The sequence below is a fragment of the Athene cunicularia genome, assembly GCF_003259725.1.
Source record: "Athene cunicularia isolate RWA chromosome 9 unlocalized genomic scaffold, athCun1 chr9_part1, whole genome shotgun sequence".
NCBI lineage: Eukaryota > Metazoa > Chordata > Aves > Strigiformes > Strigidae > Athene > Athene cunicularia.
Window position 1 is genome coordinate 2900714 of NW_020799110.1, and position 18771 is coordinate 2919484.

The 18771-nt window shown below is 45.2% G+C and overlaps 1 protein-coding gene across 1 annotated transcript; it reads left to right on the forward strand.

Moving 5' to 3' along the window:
- The first annotated feature begins 975 nt into the window (after positions 1-975).
- LOC113483254 (serine palmitoyltransferase small subunit B-like) lies at positions 976-10410 on the forward strand. The gene is made up of 6 exons (XM_026854650.1): positions 976-1228; positions 1593-1746; positions 3066-3185; positions 7444-7498; positions 8057-8117; positions 9404-10410. The coding sequence occupies exon 6, from the start codon at positions 9436-9438 to the stop codon at positions 9676-9678; it is 243 nt and encodes an 80-aa protein (XP_026710451.1). The 5' UTR covers positions 976-1228; positions 1593-1746; positions 3066-3185; positions 7444-7498; positions 8057-8117; positions 9404-9435; the 3' UTR covers positions 9679-10410.
- Positions 10411-18771: the final 8361 nt, after the last annotated feature.

Here is an 18771-nt window from a genome sequence, read left to right on the forward strand (position 1 = left end):
GAGGCAGGGAGGGGCGGCGGGAGGCTGAGGGGGTGTGAGGGGGAGGATGAAGGGTGTGAGGGGTGTCGGGAGGATGAGGGGTGTGAGGGGCAGGCTGAGGGGTGTGAGGGGCGGCGGGAGGATGAGGAGGCAGGGAGGGGCGGCGGGAGGCTGAGGGGGTGTGAGGGGGAGGATGAAGGGTGTGAGGGGTGTCGGGAGGATGAGGGGTGTGAGGGGCAGGCTGAGGGGTGTGAGGGGCGGCGGGAGGATGAGGAGGCAGGGAGGGGCGGCGGGAGGCTGAGGGGGTGTGAGGGGGAGGATGAAGGGTGTGAGGGGTGTCGGGAGGATGAGGGGTGTGAGGGGCAGGCTGAGGGGTGTGAGGGGCGGCGGGAGGATGAGGAGGCAGGGAGGGGCGGCGGGAGGCTGAGGGGGTGTGAGGGGGAGGATGAAGGGTGTGAGGGGTGTCGGGAGGATGAGGGGTGTGAGGGGCAGGCTGAGGGGTGTGAGGGGCGGCGGGAGGATGAGGAGGCAGGGAGGGGCGGCGGGAGGCTGAGGGGGTGTGAGGGGGAGGATGAAGGGTGTGAGGGGTGTCGGGAGGATGAGGGGTGTGAGGGGCAGGCTGAGGGGTGTGAGGGGCGGCGGGAGGATGAGGAGGCAGGGAGGGGCGGCGGGAGGCTGAGGGGGTGTGAGGGGGAGGATGAAGGGTGTGAGGGGTGTCGGGAGGATGAGGGGTGTGAGGGGCAGGCTGAGGGGTGTGAGGGGCGGCGGGAGGATGAGGAGGCAGGGAGGGGCGGCGGGAGGCTGAGGGGGTGTGAGGGGGAGGATGAAGGGTGTGAGGGGTGTCGGGAGGATGAGGGGTGTGAGGGGCAGGCTGAGGGGTGTGAGGGGCGGCGGGAGGATGAGGAGGCAGGGAGGGGCGGCGGGAGGCTGAGGGGGTGTGAGGGGGAGGATGAAGGGTGTGAGGGGTGTCGGGAGGATGAGGGGTGTGAGGGGCAGGCTGAGGGGTGTGAGGGGCGGCGGGAGGATGAGGAGGCAGGGAGAGCCGGCAGCCTGGCTGTGGGGTCCAGGTGGCAGGAGACATGGCGGGGGCTGAGGAGATTTTGCATGGCCGCCCTTCTCCCCTTGTTCATAACGAACAGCCGAGATCTAAAGGGGTCGGGTTTTTCTGTTTGGTTTGGGTTTTTTTTGTCCCCTTGGGTTTGTTTTATGGCAACGAGCACTTGGTGGGCCCTGCTTTGCCCCTCGCAAGGTAAGGACCAAGGGCTCCTGCCTCGCAGACACTGCACCCCTCACCACCGGGCTGGCTTTTGTCTCGGAGCAAGGCCAGGTCTCCTGATGATGGCTGGATGAGGAGCTGTGTTCTGTTGAAATACTGAATTCAGCTTTGAGAGCTTTTTTTTAGGGGGTGCTAGAAGCTTCAGGTAGGCTTTAGATGCCACATCTGAAATTAAAGAGGACGTGAGTGAGGATTCATTATTCTTGCCCAGGAAGGGACACCGGTTTTGGTAGCTACCTGCCTTAGTTATAACAAGGGAAAATTACTGAGCTTATCCTTTCATCTTGCATATTTTTCTTAAAACCCCCAGATTTTTAATTCCTTGGCTTTCCGCCAGAAAACCAGCTCCTTGGACCTCACCTTATGCTAATTTATTATATGGAGAAATCTGTCCAGTGCACCAGTTCTGGTGGATCCATAGCCCTGGCTAAGCATGTGTTGGCACCTGGGAGAGAGGACCAAGCACACAGCTCTTATCCTCTTCATGCGCCGTGAGTGCAGTGCTCTCTTGTGTATTCCAAACCCACTCTTTCCTGTGGTTTCAGCATTAGATGGGGGAGGGTTTCATGCTGCAATGATTTAAAATTAATTGTTTCCTGCTAAAGAGCCCTTTTTGCCTTTTTTGCTGCTGGGGTATGTCATGAAAGCTTTGGGGTTGCCTCAGTGCCTGTGACAGAATCAGGCAGCTGAGTGTCTTCCTAGAAAAGGGTTGAAGTATTAATGGTGCACATCGGGACTGCAGCTGTTGCCATCCTGAGTTTATACATACGGAAACCCTTTACTCCACACCCATGTAGGAGACAACTGTATTTGCTGGCAGCACAAATGAAGTTTGCAGTCTTTTTTTGTCATCTGTCGAGACTTGGTTGCTGCAGGAGCATTCGTGAGTCAGCTTCAGAGTTCTAAGGTGGACGTTCATTGAAGTATGTAGTTGAAACATTTACTCAGACTGTTCACCAGAGGTGAACTCCTGATCTGAATGAGGAGGGGAGACGAAACAAGAGGGGCTGGCGGCGCAGGAGGATGTGATGTCCCTGACCAGTCCTAATGGAAAGTCCCCGATTCCCATCCTGTGCCACTCTGCTGTGGTGTCGCTTTTAGCAGGGCATTCTGATCTAATTGTCCGTATTCCTGACAAATAGGCTAATGATGAGAAGTATGATTTTAGAATAGTTTACAGAATAAATAATGTTTGAGAAGATGCACTTTAAAAAAAAATTCCTATTTTAATAAATTCTTCCATAATATTTGACAAAACTATGCTTGTTATGACTGTTATTGTGCATATGACTTGCTGTATGCATGTAAAAATGTCTAAAGAAAAAATGCAGCTGTTTCTCTACTAAAAGCCAAATGAAATTTCTTCTCCTTGCTGCTTCAGTCAGCTCTTTGTATAATGTGTGCTGAAGATCTGCAAGATAGCTAGGGTTGTATCACCCCTGTTTTAAAGTAAAAGCACAGAATGATCCTAGGAATTGGAGAACGGGAGAATCCCAGTCTTAGGAGAGCTCCCAGTTTAATCAGCTCTAGTCCCAGGCTGGGCGTTCAGCTCTGCAACTCACAGTTGTGGCTTTGTGCCTGTACACTTCTAGATTTTAAACTTTTTAGGCAGCTTCTCCTTTTCAGTTGTATTTGCATCGCACTTGAAACAACATCAGTTACCTGCTGAGTGATACCACATCAGGGGCAACACTGATAAAATAACCATGATAAATATTGTTAACAGTTTAGAGAAACAAGAGGGAGGAAGCAGAGCTTAGGGGCTCAGGGTAGGAACACATAAGCTTCCCTTCTGTTTTCTGTTCCACAGTGACCCATCCTCAATTCAGAAAGAGATGTGAAAGTCCGCCAGATGAAGGAACAAGGCACAGCCTGGAGCTGGAAAATGTGGTGAATTTGAACCACTCTTAAAGAAGAGCCTCCGACCTCGGTGAGAGACCAGGCATGCAGGGACCGTCAGAGCAGACTGCAGGCGAGAGTGTGCTTTATCTACTGCTGGTGCACTGGTGGGCAGAAAAAACTGGCTTTGCTGGAGTTTCCTGTGCATTAGTGGTAACTAAATAAAAAATTAGGTGAGTGAGCTGTGCAGTAAGATAAGAAGCAATTGCAGCTGGGAAGGTCTAGGTTCGTCACAGCTGAGCGGGGCCAGGGGAGGCCATGAAGATGATCAGGGGCTGGAGCACCCCCTGTGAGGACAGGCTGGGAGAGTTGGGGGGTTCAGCTGGGGAAGAGAAGGCTCCGGGGAGACCTTAGAGCGGCCCCCCAGGGCTGAAAGGGGCTGCAGGAAAGGAGGGAGGGACTCGTCATCAGGGGGGAGGGATGGGACAAGGGGTGACGGTTTTAAACTGACAGATGGGAGATTTAGATGAGATCTAAGGCAGAAATTCTTCCCTGTGAGGGGGGTGAGGCCCTGGCACAGGCTGCCCAGAGAAGCTGTGGCTGCCCCCTCCCTGGAAGGGTTCAAGGCCAGGTTGGACGGGGCTTTGGGCAACCTGGGCTAGTGGGAGGTGGCCCTGCCCGGGGCAGGGGTTTGAAACTAGATAGTCTTTAAGGTCCCTTCCAACCCAAACCATTCTAGGATTCAGTGACATGCTTCACTCACTGTCCAACCCCTATGAAATGCTCGGTTTGAGAAATATTAAAAGGTATGATATCATCTTACTGGGTTGAAATAGTCTGTGCCTAATCCTTCTGGGCCAGCTAAGCATATTCCTTGTACTTGTGGAGATCACTGCCCTCCATAGTTTTCACTTAGTTAATTATCTGTCTTGATGTAGAATTACAGAAGTTCCTGAACTGGTCTAGCCAGACATGGGGAAACATGCTTGGAAATCGTATGACTCTTGCAGACAACAATGTAATAATTAAAATACGTTATTTGCATTACAAACGGCGCTAAGTCAAGCCCCTATAACCTGGAGCCAAGATACATTCCTCATCAAGATACATTCCTCATCTAGTTGTTACGTGGTGTCATAGAGCCTGATTACAGGTGTGATACCGCTTCAGAGAAACCTGTCATCTGGTGCTGGCATTTGTGGAGCTGCATGCCAGGTATTTTAGGGCATTTAGAACTGAGCCTTTCTAAGAACACTATAGGGCAATTTTTCTCATTTCCAAGAACAATAGCATATATTCTGTAGTTCTTTTGGTGTAGCTTGATTGTATTGGCAAGTCAAGCTAACAATATGCTATATGAGCCATTCCTTATTTCTGTGTGCCGTGGAGCTGGTGCTCAGGTCTCTTGAGGACAGAGGATAACTCTCAGAGGCTGCAGATGTTCAGAGCGGGAGGTCAGCACCACTATTTGTGTAGCAGATTAAGCTAATTTTTCCCTTGGCCTGCCCAGCCTCCAACCTGCCCTTGTCATGCGTTTCCATCCCGTCCCTTCCTCCAGCACCTGCGGCTGTGTGGTCAGGTTTTGCACAAACTGAGGAGGCTGGTGTGTCTTTGTCCTGCCAGGCCTGGCTAGTTCCCGCATGTGCCCTCCTTGCCAGCACAAGGGGAGGGCAGGAAGAGGTTGCCAGGCTGAGCAGAACCACGTTATGGGCTTGAAGCTGCAGCCAGAAGAGCTCCTACTCATGCACACGCAGACGCTGGCTGTCACGGAGAGCTGCAGAAGGCTGCCTCCCCAGCGTGTCGATAATTCAGTGGTGATGTTGCTTCTTTCCTTGTTTCCCAAGTGGTGCTGGAGCCAAAAGGGGTCAAACAAACAGAAATACATTATTATGACAAAATAAACTTGTCTGTGCCTTGCTTTGTGTGGACAGACGGATGGGGTAGATGAGAAACCTGTCCTGATCACCTTGACTTTTTGCTTCCATTATTTTTCCAGCCTCTAAATTTTAAGTAGACAGATAAATGAGGTGCTACAGTATATAGGTGTAAGGCAGAGATATTTCTGGCATTTTTAGCTTGGTCTTCTACAGAAATGAGGCTTATTTTCTTCCATTACCTCTATCTCTATACTCCCACATCCCATACTTTTTAACCTATGGCCAATTTCAGTTAAATCAGGAAAAGAACTACTGAAATAAAAGAGATCAATTTTGTCAAAAGAGTTCAAGAGAAAAGCAGTATTATTACATAGTCCTTACTAGACAGCAGAGAAGTCACACAGAAGACAGCCATTCTGAAGTCAAGTGCAGAGCAAATGCCTCCGTATGGATTTACACCTTATTAGACATCAGAGGATCCCATTTTAAGGCATGAAATAATAGGGGGAAAAAAAATGCTTATGGAGCTAATCTGCTAAATTCTCTATAAACCAGAAGTCACTGCTTTTCCATTTGGGGAACCTCACTAAATTAAAAAAAAAAAAGGGAACCTGGGGATTTCCTTTAGTGCAATAGTAGTTGGAATGCTTCTAGTTTGCTTTTTGAATTCATGTTTCCCTTGCCATGAAGAATTATTGCTGTGTCACTGTATGGCTTTTATATGGCCGTGTTTGAATTTGTTGGGCTGGAAACCACAGTGAGGAGCAGTAAAAAGAGGGTTTGAAGTTTAAGTGTGTGGGCAGCATGATTGAGGGACCTGAAAACAAGGGACCAGCCCCTCAGGGACATCTTAATGGTCTCACTCTCAAGAGGGAGAGTCTCTTTCCTACTCTTCAGAGTAAGATCTTTGCAAAAAAATGCTTTCTCCATGCATCTGAAGTCATCCGTCACAGTGTCTTTGGACATGTAGCAGTATGTTTTCTGTCTGGGTTTTGTTGATGATTTTTTGTTTGTTTGTTTGTTTCTAATCTTGAAGACTGTTTCTGTTTCTTCTCTGTATGGGGAAAAAAAACACATAGGCTAAAACTGCCTTCAAAGGTAGGCATTTCAGGCAAATATTGTATTCTGAGTGAAGCTATACACACCTGATTAGGAATTGTGAAAGGCATTCATGAGTTCTTATTTCCCCCTGGGGTAAAAGCCGTGAAAAGCAGCTGGAGAGCTGCTCTGAAAGGGAGGAGGAGAGGATGCCCGGGGCCTTCACATATCACCTGCGACATCTGCTTACAGCATCACGTTGGGAATCCATTCTGCTTACCCCAACGTTTCACTGCTGTGAGACCGCTTGATCTTCTGCACCACCACCTATCATCTCTTTCACAGCGTCTCTCAACTAAAAACTTTTTTGATGCTGTTAGAACTAAAGCAAACCCAGACGAGTCTCACTTTCTGTGTTGTTGCAACTCGGGGAATTTGTTATTGAAAGTAGTGGAGAATTACTGAAAAGAATGAAAACATTGGTACAGTTTTGCACTGGAGAACGGCAGAAGCACCTACCCGAGTTTTCCTGGCTTTTATGCAAATGTTTTTTGGAGATGATTCAGAGAGCACTGAGGTGACAGCCCTGCCCTCGGCTACCCTGGTAATTGTTGCTCTGCCACTGCACCTTGCTAGAGGATTTGGAAGAGGCTGCTCCGCCTCGCAGGGCAGGTGGGTAACATGAAGTAGGGATGCTGGCCTGCCACGAACATGGGCACTGTGGCAGTCAAATGCTTCTCCTATGTGTGTGTTGTTTTTTCCACCATTTTCATGGAGGGAAAAAAAAAAAAAAGACAAAAAATCTACTACTACAACCCCCCCCAAACTCCATTGAAATACATCACTGAGAAAGTCTGGTTGACAATAGAAATCTTGCAGCAGTGCTTCAGGGAAACAATATTTCATGTTGGATGAGGCCATTCTCTAGGCCCCAACATTAAGCTGTATCTTCCATGAGGTAGCAGTTAGTCCAGCTCAGGAGGTGAAGTCCTGTGGCAGAGCCCTGGCTCTGCAGGAGGAAGGCAGGTTGCCTGTTGACCACTGCTGCCAGGAGTGGTGGCTTACCATTTCTGAATTTTCTATGGAAAGTGGTCAGTTTTTAAATAGAAAACTTTATTTTGTTGAAAAACATAAGGGGAAAAAAAGGTTAAGGGAGTAGGTCAGCACTTACTAATAGATCAGCTCAGGCTGTGTTTGGTAAGGAAGGGAAGAGAAAAGGTGAGGCTCAGATGCCTTAGACATTGCTTGTGGCATGTTCTCCCAAAATGACGCTGATTCATATTTGGAAATGATTTGACTGCAGGCAGATACTATATTATGCAGATTTCTCCCTAATTTACTTGCCCAATTAGAGCATTAAGATGCCTCAAGTGCTTGTGGTTTGGTTTTATTTTGGAGCATTCTTAAGAAAAACTCACCATCTTTTCCTTGCAGAAATCTTGTCCACGTATTCTTTCCACCCTGGGGTTTCTGGATGAGGATGACTGGGGTGTGTATACGGGGCTGGGAGATACCGAGGCAGAGGAGACTGGGAGCTGTTTGAAAGTGGGCATTAATCAAAGGTTACAGGAGGTGGTGGCTTCACCAGAGACTTTCCTGTGACATATTAATTGAGCTACATTTTTGTGGCTACTTTACTCTGACACCATTATTTTTGCATGGATGTTAAATGGGCAGCTTGTAGGAACTTTGGCAGCCTGCATTGTGAAGTCCCACAGAAGCAGAGAGGATTTTTGAGATACAAAATTAGGGAACACGCTAATTGTAAACATGTTTTGCTGATTGCCCTAAATAGTATTTCAGCCTTGTATCTTCCTCCCTACCTGCAGTTCTTCAGCTTTGACTTTGTACAAATTATCAAATGAATGTTGTCGTGAGAGCACGGTACCGAGCCAGACGATGACTGTCCTTGTTGCATAATGCCGAGAGCTTTGGCCAGAGGAGTTTTTAGCAATAGTGAAGAAGGGCGGGGTATGGAGGACACACTCTGTAATTGAGGATCAAAGCTAATTGTTTCTTCTTCTCTATCTGTACACGGGCTGTTCAGCTGTGAAAGGCAGAAGTGTCAGGAAGCATCTCTCATCTAGACATCAGGGAGACGTGAAGAGGTAAGTTCTACGTTCTTCAAAATTCATTTTTTGTAAGAAAACTCTGTTCTCAAAGTAGCTTGGCAATGTATTTGATGATATGAGGCTTTAGTATAACTTAGATTTAGTAAAAACTGCAAGAAATGTACAGAAATGTGACAGATATAGTAAGGATATTGCTAAAACTGCTGAAGATTACCTAGTTTATCTCACCTGTTGGGTAGAATAGACGTGGGGAAGCCATGGAAGTAAAATGAAAAAGGCAAGGCAAAATTTTTCTAAAAACTTTAGGAAATGGCTTTTGTTAGGATAAAATCCCACTCTATATAGATCTGTGAAGTTGCATTTAATTTCTGTGGAATGAGATTTTTCCACAGATTTTAACGTCACCACAAGTTCTTAACTTTCCAGTTAAAAAGATGAATCACAGTTTTTGTTTTGTTTCCTTATTTGCCAAATGACAGCAAGCACCAGTAACTGAAATAGTCCTGTTTTCCCTTTCCCTCTCCAGTTCTGTATTCTGGTAACTAAATAATGTATCACTCAGTAATTAGTAGCGTGAATTTCAACACAAAGCTTTAAAATAAATTTATATGTTTTCATTCTGGCAACAGATCAATTCAATCTCTGTTGCAAAAGAAGCTGGATAATTGTATATAGTTTCCTTTTATTGTAGTTCTGTATGTGTGGTGTTCTGCATACTCCCAGTTTACATTCCAGCAGCAGCTGAAGCATAAGACATAAAATTCAGTCTGCAGTAGTAGAAATCAGACTTGTAGCCAAGTTCTATGTCAAAATCCACGAGTGGTGAAGGACAGAGGGTTTGAAGTGCTTTTCGAATTAAGCTGCTTCAACAGAGTCTTAAATAACACAGTGCAAGGCAAAGTTATGAAAGTGGAGTTTGGCCTGGAGAACGGGATTGCAACAATTATTATTGGGCAACCAGTTTCTGGAAAAAAGAGATATGGTGGAGCCTCCTTGGTAAATAACGGGGCCCAGTACACAGTGGTCTAAATTGGACTGTTATATTCTGAACAAAGAACACAAATAAAGGCTTTTATGGGACCGGGGTAAAGGAAAGACTCATGCTAGTCTGTTACTATCTGATTGTGTTTTATGCTTTTAAATGTATTTGCCATCTTGGAATTTTAGATCTCTTGTGTTTTTAAAACATCATTTACTAAAAATGATCAATATGAGTAAACTGAGTAGCATGGAGTTGTTGCCCATACAATGGTGGGTTTTTTTTTTTCCGTTTTTGTTTTGGTAAGGTTTCTATTTCTACTAACTATCCTTTACTGCAATAGGGCAGGCTTTCAGACGTGGCACAAAGTCGAAGATGGATATTAAGAGCATGAAGAACTATCTGTATTGGTTGTACTGCCAGTTTGAACTCATCACCTGCAGCTACCTCATGGAGCCCTGGGAAAAACTGCTCTTCTACACTTTCAACATTACGATGTTAGTTATGGTATTATACATGGCTTACATCTTTGTCCCTGTCCACATTACCATGGCCTTTCAATTCTTCTTGCACTTATTTGGAAACCAACATGAAAATACTGTTTCTATCGTCAAGTAACATTGACAGCCTGACACTGACTTCTGGATCAAAGAAGTGTTTTTCTTAACACTCTGGTTTTGTTTAGAAACAGGTTCAGGGTGTGTGCCAACACAGTTTTATTCTGCAGTATCTCTTAATGTTCTTCTGTATTCCGGGACTCTCTGACAGCAAATTATTTTGCCAAAACAATTGCAATCAGTCCTTGCTTTTATCGTTTGACTGACTGCTTCTTAAAGAGCTTTCAATTTTAAATGGCTGGAGTTACGAAGCTGGGTTTGATACAGAAACAACTGTGCTGCATATTTAGTTATTCTAGGGAGAGCTGCTTGGATATGGAGAGTTTTCATCAGGAGAAATTAGATGGCGTACATTTGTTCTTGTCTGCCGTGGCTTTGCTGACAGAAGAGGTGTGTGCACCACAGAAGGTTTTGCACAATACCATACAACTATAAGCTGTTTGTCTAAGCTTGGTATATATGTATTTATAGAATGATTTTATTATTTATTTAGTGTCTTCATTTAATACAGTGAACTACTTGACTGGTTCAGCATCATTATGCAAATAATGCAGTTGATTTATTAAAAATGTGGGGATTAACTTCCATGAGAATTTATAATAAACCGCTCATATTCTTGGACTTTATGAAAAAAGATAATTTTTGTTTTATTTTTAGAAGACTGGTAAAGCATGCACATCATATACAGAAGGTGAAACTACATATTCAGTGTGGTAGGGACATTTTAGCTGAAAACCAATAAAACCCCTACCTAAAATACAGTGTCTCCTTTTTCCCTGAACCCCTTATTCCCCCTCTTTTACCTCCTTTTATACTCTACCTGTTGGGCAGTGTCTGAAACACAAACTCCTGAGACTGCGGACTTTGTAACTAACGTGCTGGACACCCTGTCATTGGCTTTGTTTCAGAGTTTTTAAGCTCCAGCCTGTCAAACACCAGATACCTGTGCTGCCGCCCTGCTGCAGTGGACACGGACTGGAGCTGGCCGGGGATGGAGTACCGATACAATTAACTTGGCAAGGAGACTCGGTGTCCTGTATCATCCCAGGAGAAGAACAGAGTAGTAGCAGGGCCCGTACAGGGTAACAGGAATACAACTTGGCTCCCACCCACCCTGAAGTGAGTTTTCTTGGATCTTTCCAGCATAGAGAGGCTTCTATTATAGAATGTCCTCTCCTTCAAGAGACGAGGATGTTATTAGTAAGTGGCAATCAAGTGACTTGCGAAATGAGATTTGGTCATAGACGGTGATAAAACTAATTATGTTATCTGTCATCTCAACATGAGATTCAGTTACTTTCCCAATTTATAATTAGGGGAAAATAAGATAGGATATGAAAACAGTTTATTCAGGAAAATGAGGGCACCCTGCACTTGAACTTACAACTCTTTTGACAGTACCCAAGTCATCTCTAAATTTGTAAAAGATTTATTTAATACTTTCAGATTAGAATCCAGTTGTTTATTAACATAATACAATGGCTAAAGTAGTAAATATCTTATGTTTACTCCTAGCAGCTTTCATGCTCAGCATGTATATTGCACTTACTGATGTTTAGGAACAGAAGAGGGAAACATAGTTTTATTATTATCTTAGTCAATATATTTTATATTGACAACTTTATGTTAGATTATTCAATTATTAAGACTATTTATGAAGACAATAATCTTGTTTCTAAACTGTCAGTCTATAATGTAGATGAGTAAATGCAGTAGTTTGCATTGTATGTGCTGGAGGGACGTGCACGTACTACATTGTGTACCTGCTCAGTGGATAAGCAGGCCACCATAGTTATGTTTACACTAAATTATAGCAGGATACTATACACAGACATCCAACATATTTGTGGACATTAAGGAATCTGACATCGGGCTGGAGAAGGAGGAACTCCTACCCTGGGCATGTTTTTGTTTATTGCCGCCCTTTCCCTGCCTCTCCAGCCCAAACCCACTTGGTGTTTGTTCAGGTAGTTGCCTGAAGTGCCTGATCCCTGTTTTGCAACAGTCGGCGGAGGACAGTGTCTGTTGAGCTGCCCTGTTTGCTGTCCTGGCAGGGATGGCTCCTTCGTGTCACCTCAGCTCTTCCTGCCATCCCCCAGAGCAACGATCCCAGCTCAGCTGTGTGAATCGGGGACAGCCAGGAAAGCACCCAAAACCAAAGGTCTAAGCAAGTGGCAGCTGAAAAACTCCCCTACCTTCTTGATTAATTTCACTCATTACAACCTTTTCCCCGCATGTCGCCAAGGTTCTCATCTACGGAATAGGATTTCAAATATTGCATTCAAACTCTACCTTGCAATTTCAGTTTCAAAACACGAACCTGCTTGGGCAGATTCCCTGCTGGAAGCTACGCTCTGACCAGCAGCCCGAGGTGTGGAATTGATAGAATAAGGCTACGGCTCCAGATGTGCTCACGTCAGGCCTGTGCATGCTCATCTGACAAGGTAAATTTGATAAGGTCAGGCACTGGTGTAATTTGATGTCTGTCAAACTAGTCATGCTCTTGATACAGTGTTTATCCCAGCTGCCTGAGACCAGATGCTATCTGCTGTGGAGCAGAGACAACTGTGACAGTCTGCTGCAATACTTTTCAAGATATTTTTCAATCAGCAGAGTTTGTACTGGCTCAGCAGTCTGCACGGAGCGGCCACAGCTTTGTTTTTTAAACCTGGGGATGTGTGGCCAATCTATATTTACTATTGCAGGGCTGAAGCTGAAAGTATTTCAAAAGGAATAGAAAATGCAATATTGCCTGCAATTCCTGCCCACACACCCTTTTCTGAGGACACCCGAACCAAGTTCATTTCCCAGTGACTTCTTCCTAAGCACCAGTAGCATTTCCATCCCACTTTACCTGTTTCTTGCACAACCAAGAACAAGCAAAAGTTTTTTGGACAGCCACCTACAGAGAGCGTTTGCACAGAGACACTCATACACACGGGGAGCCTACACGAGTAGGAGGTCGGTTGGCAGACGCTGGGGTGGCTGGTTATCTCCTCAAGGTTGTCAGAGGATCTGCTTGCTCAGCAAGAAAGTATCAAATCCTTAACGCCGATGCCTGCTGCACTAGATCGCTACTAATTCCACACCCCTGTCTTCCACGAGCCGCCAGGTGTTTGGGATTGTGTGTGTGGGAGAAGAGGTGGCAGGTTGCAGTTGTTTTTTACAGGGTGTTACTCTCCGTCGGATGCACAAGAGGTGCTCATTGCTCTCTCCTAGGCCTGTTGCCCCCAGTATATACCTGTATATGCAGTACGTGCTGCTTAGTGACTTTCTGTCAATACAGGAATTCATTTTAATATTTGCAAATGTGGATTTCAACACGCAGTCTGAATTTGACAAAGTTAGTTTCTGACATATAACCGACACGGTGCTCTAACATCACTCCCACTCCCCACCTTTGTGAACAGATCTGACCTCCTGGGCTGTGTGTTTAGACAGGGGAAGTTTATGTCACTGTGGAACTATGCATTAAAAATGAAGGTGGGGGTGATGGGGAGCACCATTCAGATCACTCTTTCACTGACTTTTTAAAAGGAATCTCATATTTAAATTGCACAACTTACCGACGCTGGTTCAGCAAGTCAAAACTAAAGAACAAAATAATAAACATCCGCTAAAATAAAACTCCTCATGCTGTTCACGATGAACTGTTTGATCTTTACAGCTATAATATATAATGGCAGATTTACAGCGTCCTCATGAAGGGTTATTATTGTAGGAGTTTGACAGCTTCTCTCTCATTAAACTATAATCTGTATCTTATTGATCCAAATAGTTTAAATTTCCTAAAGGCAGTGAAGATGATGGTTTTGTTCACGTGGAACTTTACCCCATCAGCTGCTGGTTACTTCTGACAGCTTTTAGAGGCCTGAGAAAGTTCATGCTCCTTGTTGTTACTGTTTTGCTCCTACAATGTATGCATTCTGTCTGTGCTACTATGTACGTCTGAGTGTAATTTGAGTTCTTATCTTAGCTACTCATTATCTGACTTGAAAATCCTGTTTCTAAGATGAACTTCTCAGCACTTAATAGCCTCTGCATCCCGCAAAACATACTCCTTTTCATCTTGTCTGTATTTGTTTAGAACAACGTTGAGTTTACAGCAAATCTGTTTCCTTTTACAAAGCTGATCTTAAATAACTCCCTCCTGCTTGGCAGAAACTTTCTGCTCAGCTGAAACTACTTCATGCAACACCTCAGTCATCTTTGGTACAGAAATTACTTGTTCGTATATCAGTGATGTTTCCAAAATAAAGTGTAAATACTACATAGAAATTTTTCTAGATATTTTTCAGACAGACAAAGGTAAGAATTTGCAAGTGTCAACATTTGCCTGCTAATGCTTCCCTGCGGAGGCCGGAGCTTTGCCTCTCTCCCTCTCTGCAGCACCAGTTGCTTTGTCACATCTCCCTTCTGACCTGCCTGCCCTGTCCAAGGAGCAGGAATGAGAGGCACAGCTGAGGGCACTGAGATGAGTCCTCAGGGACCTCCCAGACTCTAAAACGTTGTCCCTTCTTATGCAGCTAACTTGGTTAGAATTACTTTTGTTTGTACAGAATGAGTAAGAGAAAAAACATTAACAAATAGCCCAGTATTTCAAAAGGATGTTTCTACAAAGGCAAGAGTTAACACTTTATGTATAATGGGATTATTCCTGTTTTGGTTTGAAGGCTATGGAAAATGCATCTAAGGATATTGCCTGTTTCACCTTAGATGCTTACTATGTGGTCCATAATCTTGTAATGCAGGTTTCCCACTCTATCTGCTGTTTAAAACTAGAGGCACTGGAGCTCCTAAAGTTTAACTGAAAATGATTCAAGGTACCTCAGTGGACAGAGGGCAGCAGTGAATGGACAAGGATTTGCCATCCCATGGGAGTTCAGGAGTTCTGTTTGCCAGTTACACAGACAGCCGAGGCTGGTTTGTGGCTGCCTTAAAAACAGGAGAGAAATCCGGTAGCCTAATGGCTACGACATTCATGTAGGACAGGAGGGACTAATACCATCTCCTTTGGCCAGGCACCGAACCTGTATCCATCACAATTCCCAGCAGATGTGCAGAGTGAGGCTCTCCACAACCCTCCTACAGCCAGGACTCCTCTTTAAGGTTATGCCAGACAGGAGGAGAGATGACGTGTCTGCGGGTGCGTTCAGTGAGCGGGTGACTTCTAACCGCGCTCAGATCAAGCTGCCATCACCACATAAAAAACCCCACAACGCGCAGGAGGTGAGGGTGTGATCCACCTCACGGAACAGCTTGGGGTTCAGGCCCCCAGGCAGCCACCTGAAAGGAGAGATGTGACAGCTTTGCCAGTTAGAGGAAGAATTTGTATCCAAAGAATTTGTATTCAAAACTGGCAGCCTCTAAAACAGCACCAGCAAAAGGGCTGCACCGACCTGTCACCTCCCCACCTTACAACTGGTGTGTAACTTCCCATCTATAAACCAGAAACATCTGGTAACCCCTCAGCAAGGAGCCTGGTTACACCCCCGGGCCCACGCGGTGCACAAGTCACTCAGCAAAGCCCCCCCAGCTCTGGGGCAGCAGAGACACCCATGGGCTGGGAAAAGGTGCAAACCAGCACCCTGCCTGCAGCCAGAGCATCACCCCAGGCTGCTGGGGGGTCCTGGCTCCTCCATCAGCTCCAGTGTGGAGGGGGACACGCTTTGTTAGAGACATAAACCCTTTTGGCTGCATGTGGAGTCTACAGAGTGTCACCCAGCAAACTAAAATATGCTGTTGAGAAGCACCTGTATTTTTCAGAAAGGTGGTTAAATTCAAATAAAAGCCCAACAAGCCCCATCCCAGAGCGTTCATACCCTGTAACAACCTTTTCCATTTGGAAGACTTATCAGGGCTGCTTTCACCTACACAGCTATGCACGGCTAATTTCTCTGCATAATGAAGTGATGCATTAAGTGCCATTAACACTTGACTTTTTTTTTTTTTTTTTACATTACATTAGAAGCCTACGTTAAAAGAATTTGTTTTCGAGATGAAGTAATCCTGTATGTATCTCTCATCCTGTCAGAGCACAGGGAATTGTGTATGAGCTCAACTGCATCAGATATTCCCAACCTATTATTTGGGTACATAATAGAGTGCTGAAAGTTTCTCACTGTAAACTGTCAGTGACACCTCTAGAAGCTTTATGTTGATATTACAGGAAGTGATATTAAAAAGTCAAATCAAATTTAGAGCAAACCTGCAGTAGCTATGAATACCCAAACTTTTACAAAGCATTTTAACTCAGGCTGACCTTGTTGCAGAGCAGGAAAGCCGCAGCAGTAGGAATCCTTCCAAGAGACGGCGCCTGGCTGAAGATCACGGGCTTGGGAAAGAGCAAATTCAGGCAACGAGGAAGCTGCGGGAAACGAGGGAGCTATAAATGGAGTTCAGAGGCTGCCAAGGTTCAACAGCAGCTCTCTCAACATTGTCACAATTTGGACTGAAGAGATTTTCTTTTAAATCCTATGTGGAGCATACCCATCCTTGCGTTGGATCCGAGTCTGGGGCAATCCCAGCCACCTGCTAGACCGAGGAGCTGAGCACATGGGTATGGAGACCGCCATGGAAGCCTGGAGATGCTGGAAGGCTGAGGAGCAGAGAGCCAGCTGGAAGAGTTACCCCAGCATGACTGCTCCCAACGGTGCTGTACGAGCACTTCCATGGGGCTGGCTCTGGCATCTCCTTTCCGAGCGTGCCAGCTTCTGCAGATCTCTGCTTTGGGACCGACTCGGTGTCCGCTGCGCTGGCAACCTGCACGCTGAGCGCTGACCGAGGCTTCCATCAGGGAACCTCCCATCCAGACAGCGCAGCACAACGTGCCTCAACACCTCCGCTCCTCGGGGATTCAGGGCTCCTGAAGGACCTCATTCTGGATTATTTTCAAGACGATCCTTCACCTTTTCCTTAAAGGTCTAAAACAAACCTACAGTTTCAAAACGACTTTCTACTGCATTCATACAGGCTTGAATAGGTCAGACTTTCATACGTTAGCATAAATTCATTTCAGCAGAGGTATGGGCTAAAAACTGCAGCCCTTTATATCTCAGATCTGCCCTACAAAAAGGTATGAATTAACAAAGACCTACATTAATAACAAAGGTGTTAATTATAATTGTTACAGCCCATGCAGCATGAAGTCTCCTCACACTAAGCGGTATACAACCAACCTGCCAAGGAATTTACAGCTGAAGGAGCTTCCTTCTATCTTACAGAACTTGTCACTGAGCACAGATTATTTTAAAATTGTCTTTTTAGTCCGTGGCACAGCTGAAACATTTTCTTAGTTGATATGAAAAGGTACATTAGTTGTGGATTTATTTCATTTTATAAATTATTTATTTGTATTCATTTTATGAAAATTTTCAAATTACACAAACCCACTCCTCTTTCTTTACAATTATGCTTTGTTTTTCGTTATGGAACTGAAATCCTGACAAGTTTTAAACTTCATCTCCTGTTTTTCTTACATGTCCTAACCAGGTCCCCATCCTAAACTGAAGTACAGAAAATGTCAGGAAATTCTGAAAGCAATAATATTCTTTTCCATGAGATTATGCTCTGGAATGAACTATAGAACCGCTGCCAAAACCTCTGGGAAACCCAGCACTTGAGTCTCACCCCTATATTTAACTGTTCTGGGAGAATGCAGCTAAAATAAGTGGCCCTGGCCAAGCATAATGTGCCGGCAGAAGGAGGAGTTTGCCAGGAATAAGTCCTTTAATCAAGATCAAAGCAGCTTTGGTCTTATTTTTCCTTAGGTTGGTGTTCTTTTAAACTTAATTGGAAATATTAGGAACTACATCAAAGTTTTCCAGAGTTTATAGCCATCTTGTCTTCAGAGCAGCTGAACAGCTTTTGGGGCCGTTAACGTGAAGGAATAGTGACATCAGGTGGACTATCACATTAATCACAGGCACATCTCCATTTTTCTGTGGCAACTTCTACAGAAGAATGGGCAAGTGCTTGCCACTGCGGATGCCTCTTGGCCACAGTGAGACCCCTTGCCCCTCACCAAGACGATACAGCCCTTCAAACAAAGTATATTTGGCTATTCCTAAAAAGGTCCTTACAACACACGCAGCGCTTGGTGTTCCATCTCGAGGAGGTTTCAGTTACAAAAAGAAAAATGTGTTTGTCGAACAGTAACTTGCCCACATCAGATCCTCAGCGATTTGACTGCGGGCAGCCTCTTCTAGAGGGGATGGTCCCCGTTTGCGAGGGCTGAACCCTGCCCTCCCTCCTGCTGATGCCATCCTGGGAAGGATCAGACCCAGCACCTCTTAAGAAATCAACCCAGAGGCCGAGCAGAAATGGTGCTGGGTTACAGGGCCAGCAAAGCCCAGCACTATGTTGCCCCAAGCACGCAGGGACGGATGCGAGAGGATGTAGAATCATTACAGGAACTAATCCAAGGTTTGCGGCAGAGCGAGATCCACACGGATACATGTCGCTTTCCCCAAAGTGGTCTGAAAAGACGAGCACTGTCTTAGAGGTGTGGGTTTTCCCAAAATATGTTCTGTTTGGAAACGGTACGATCAGCTGGTTCCTTCCTCCCTGCTGTAGCTGCAGTCCTGTGACAGAGGAGAGGCCGGGAGAGCCGCGACTGTTCAGCCTGGGACCAGGTGGCTCAGCAGGATCACTGAGTATTTCCCTGTTAATTCCTGAAATTTCAGCTACTTCTGAAAGAGACTAAAACAATATCGATTCTATCAGAACTCCCCACCAGATCGGCATCTCAACAACTAGCACCTAACTCTGTTCCTCAGCTTGCGATTTCCCAAAATTGGCACAGAAGCAGACCTTCTACTAAAACAAAGGTAAGTTGTTTAGCATGATTTTAACATTATTTTCCAGTAAACACTTCACCTGAACAGTTTCCACATAAGCTATATTTGGGAACCTCTGTAGTTACAGAACAGACTCTACTAACAGATTTTTAAAGCAGTTAAAGGTAAAATCGTCATCCTTAAGCTTTTCACCATCAATATACAAGACTTTTTTTTCCTATAGAAAAAAAAATTCAAAAAGTAGTGCTTGCATACTCAAATCACCCCTTTCTGTCTATTTGTTTCCCTCAATCATC

What these genes read in the sequence shown, in the direction of transcription:
- LOC113483254 (XM_026854650.1), top strand. Translation starts at nt 9,436, where the DNA reads ATGGATATTAAGAGCATGAAGAACTATCTGTATTGGTTGTACTGCCAG.